The following is a 1,840-nucleotide window of genomic DNA, read 5'->3' on the forward strand; positions in this document are numbered from 1 at the left end:
CACATGTAGTGGAAGTGAAGAAGAGTCACTGGTCCTGAAACATTAACTCTGCTTTCTGTCCACAGGAGCTGCCAGACCTGGTGAGCTTTTCCAGCTATTTCTGATTTTGTTAACGAGAACAGAATCAGGGATGGGGAACCTCAGTGATGGATGGCAACCTGGAGAAGCTGGGATCGTTTCTCTTAGAGCAGAGGAGATTTGATCGAGGCGTTGAGAAACACGAAAGGATTTTTTGACAAAGGAGAAACAGTTCCCTTAGACACAGGAGAAAGACTCAATAGCGTCCCTGGACAGAGAAACCGAGTGAAAGTTTCTGAACAATGAACTTTCCTCAGAACTGAAACAGCTAAAGCCAGCCCTGGGTAAGGAAATTACTCGGGGAGTCGCTGTGATCTGGGATGGGTTCGCTGCAAGGGCGATGGAAGCAAGCTGAACACAAACTTTACGATGGGAACGGAGAATGGAGAAACAGTGACCGGATTATGGGGAAATGGGCAGGGATCAAAGGGAGAAGGTCTAAAACGTGGAGCCAAGCCAGCGATCCAATCAGCACCTTCTCAGCAAATGGCACAGCAGGCTCAAAAGGCTGAATGGCCTTCGCCTGCACTCATCTGAATCGAAATAAAAACTGAAAGAACCGCGGGTGCTTAAATCAGAAGCAAAGACAGAAGTTGCTGGAAAATCTCAAAAGTCTGAATCTAATTGGGCAGATCTACTCCAGCAGGCTATCATTGGCGCAATGGGCAGAATGGTCTCCTTCCACGTTTTGCAAGTTCACCAGAGAGTATGTCAATTGATTCTGAAGCCCCACCCATACAGGCGGGTAGCGGAGGTGGGGGGGGTGGGGGGCAGTCGGGGGAGGAGTGGGGACAGTGTGTTTGTTTACACATTGGGTATGACAAATGGCCTCTCAGAGTGTTCAGCACCTCCCTCAGTGCTGGGCCTGATCACAGAATCCCTACAGTGCAAATAGAGGCCATTCAGCCCATCTAGTTCACACTGACCATCCAAAGGGCATCCCACGCAGACCCACCCCATTGCTGTAACCCTGTGTTTCCCATGGCTAACCCACCCAGCCTGCATATCCCTGGACACTATGGGGCAATTTAGCACGGCCAATCCATCTTTTGGCCTGTGGGAGGAAGCTCACGCAGACACGGGGAGAACATGCAAACAGATAGTCACCTGAGGCTGGAATCAGACCTGTGTCCCTAGCGCTGTGAGGCAGCAGTGCTAACCACTGAGCCACCATGCTGTCCAAGGTTCTCAAGGCCTAGGGTTTGAGCTAATGTTTGTAGGCCCTAGATCCAAGCTAACAAATAAATACGGAGGGGTCAGGGATCATGAAGCTCTTTCAACAGAACATCTGAATCTTTTATTGGATGGGAGGGGTTTGGAACGTTGATATTGGGGGCTTTGTGCCAGGAGTTGTGTCCTTTATAAGCAACCCTCAGGAATGGGATACTATTCTCAGTTCCTCAGTTTTGCCACCCCTTGGCCTTGACCTTTGTGAGGTAAGCTCACAGCCTTCGTTCCTCCATCTCTCCTTGTCTCTGCCTCCTTCTGTTCAGTCTCCTCCTTCCCTGGGAAAGAAACATAAAAATGAGCAGAAAGATGTGAGTATGTTGCTGTGGTGACACTGCTCTGAGCTACTCAGTCTGATGCAGGCATGTCCCAGAGGGGCTATTATAGAAGGTACTTCATAAAAACACAGCACTCATGGTGCGACACCAGGCCTGCCCCAGTAACCTCTCGATTCAGAGAATTCTCTTCCTTGTTTCATATTCCTCCATCACCTCACCCCTCCCTATCTCTGTACTCCCCTCCATCACCTCACCCC

The 1,840-nt window shown here is 49.9% G+C and overlaps 1 protein-coding gene across 1 annotated transcript in view; it reads right to left on the reverse strand.

The window, feature by feature from the left end:
- Nucleotides 1–1,392: 1,392 nt before the first annotated feature.
- The window catches only part of LOC125487272 (protein LBH-like), a 6,013-nt gene continuing 5,565 nt past the window's right edge, over nt 1,393–1,840 (reverse strand). The window contains exon 3 of the mRNA XM_048618121.1: nt 1,393–1,583. Within this exon, the coding sequence (XP_048474078.1) occupies nt 1,471–1,583 (113 nt within the window). The 3' untranslated portion in view covers nt 1,393–1,470. The remainder of the gene's footprint in view (nt 1,584–1,840) is intronic.

The sequence above is a fragment of the Rhincodon typus genome, chromosome 39, assembly GCF_021869965.1.
Source record: "Rhincodon typus isolate 14 chromosome 39, sRhiTyp1.1, whole genome shotgun sequence".
Classification (NCBI taxonomy): Eukaryota; Metazoa; Chordata; class Chondrichthyes; order Orectolobiformes; family Rhincodontidae; genus Rhincodon; species Rhincodon typus.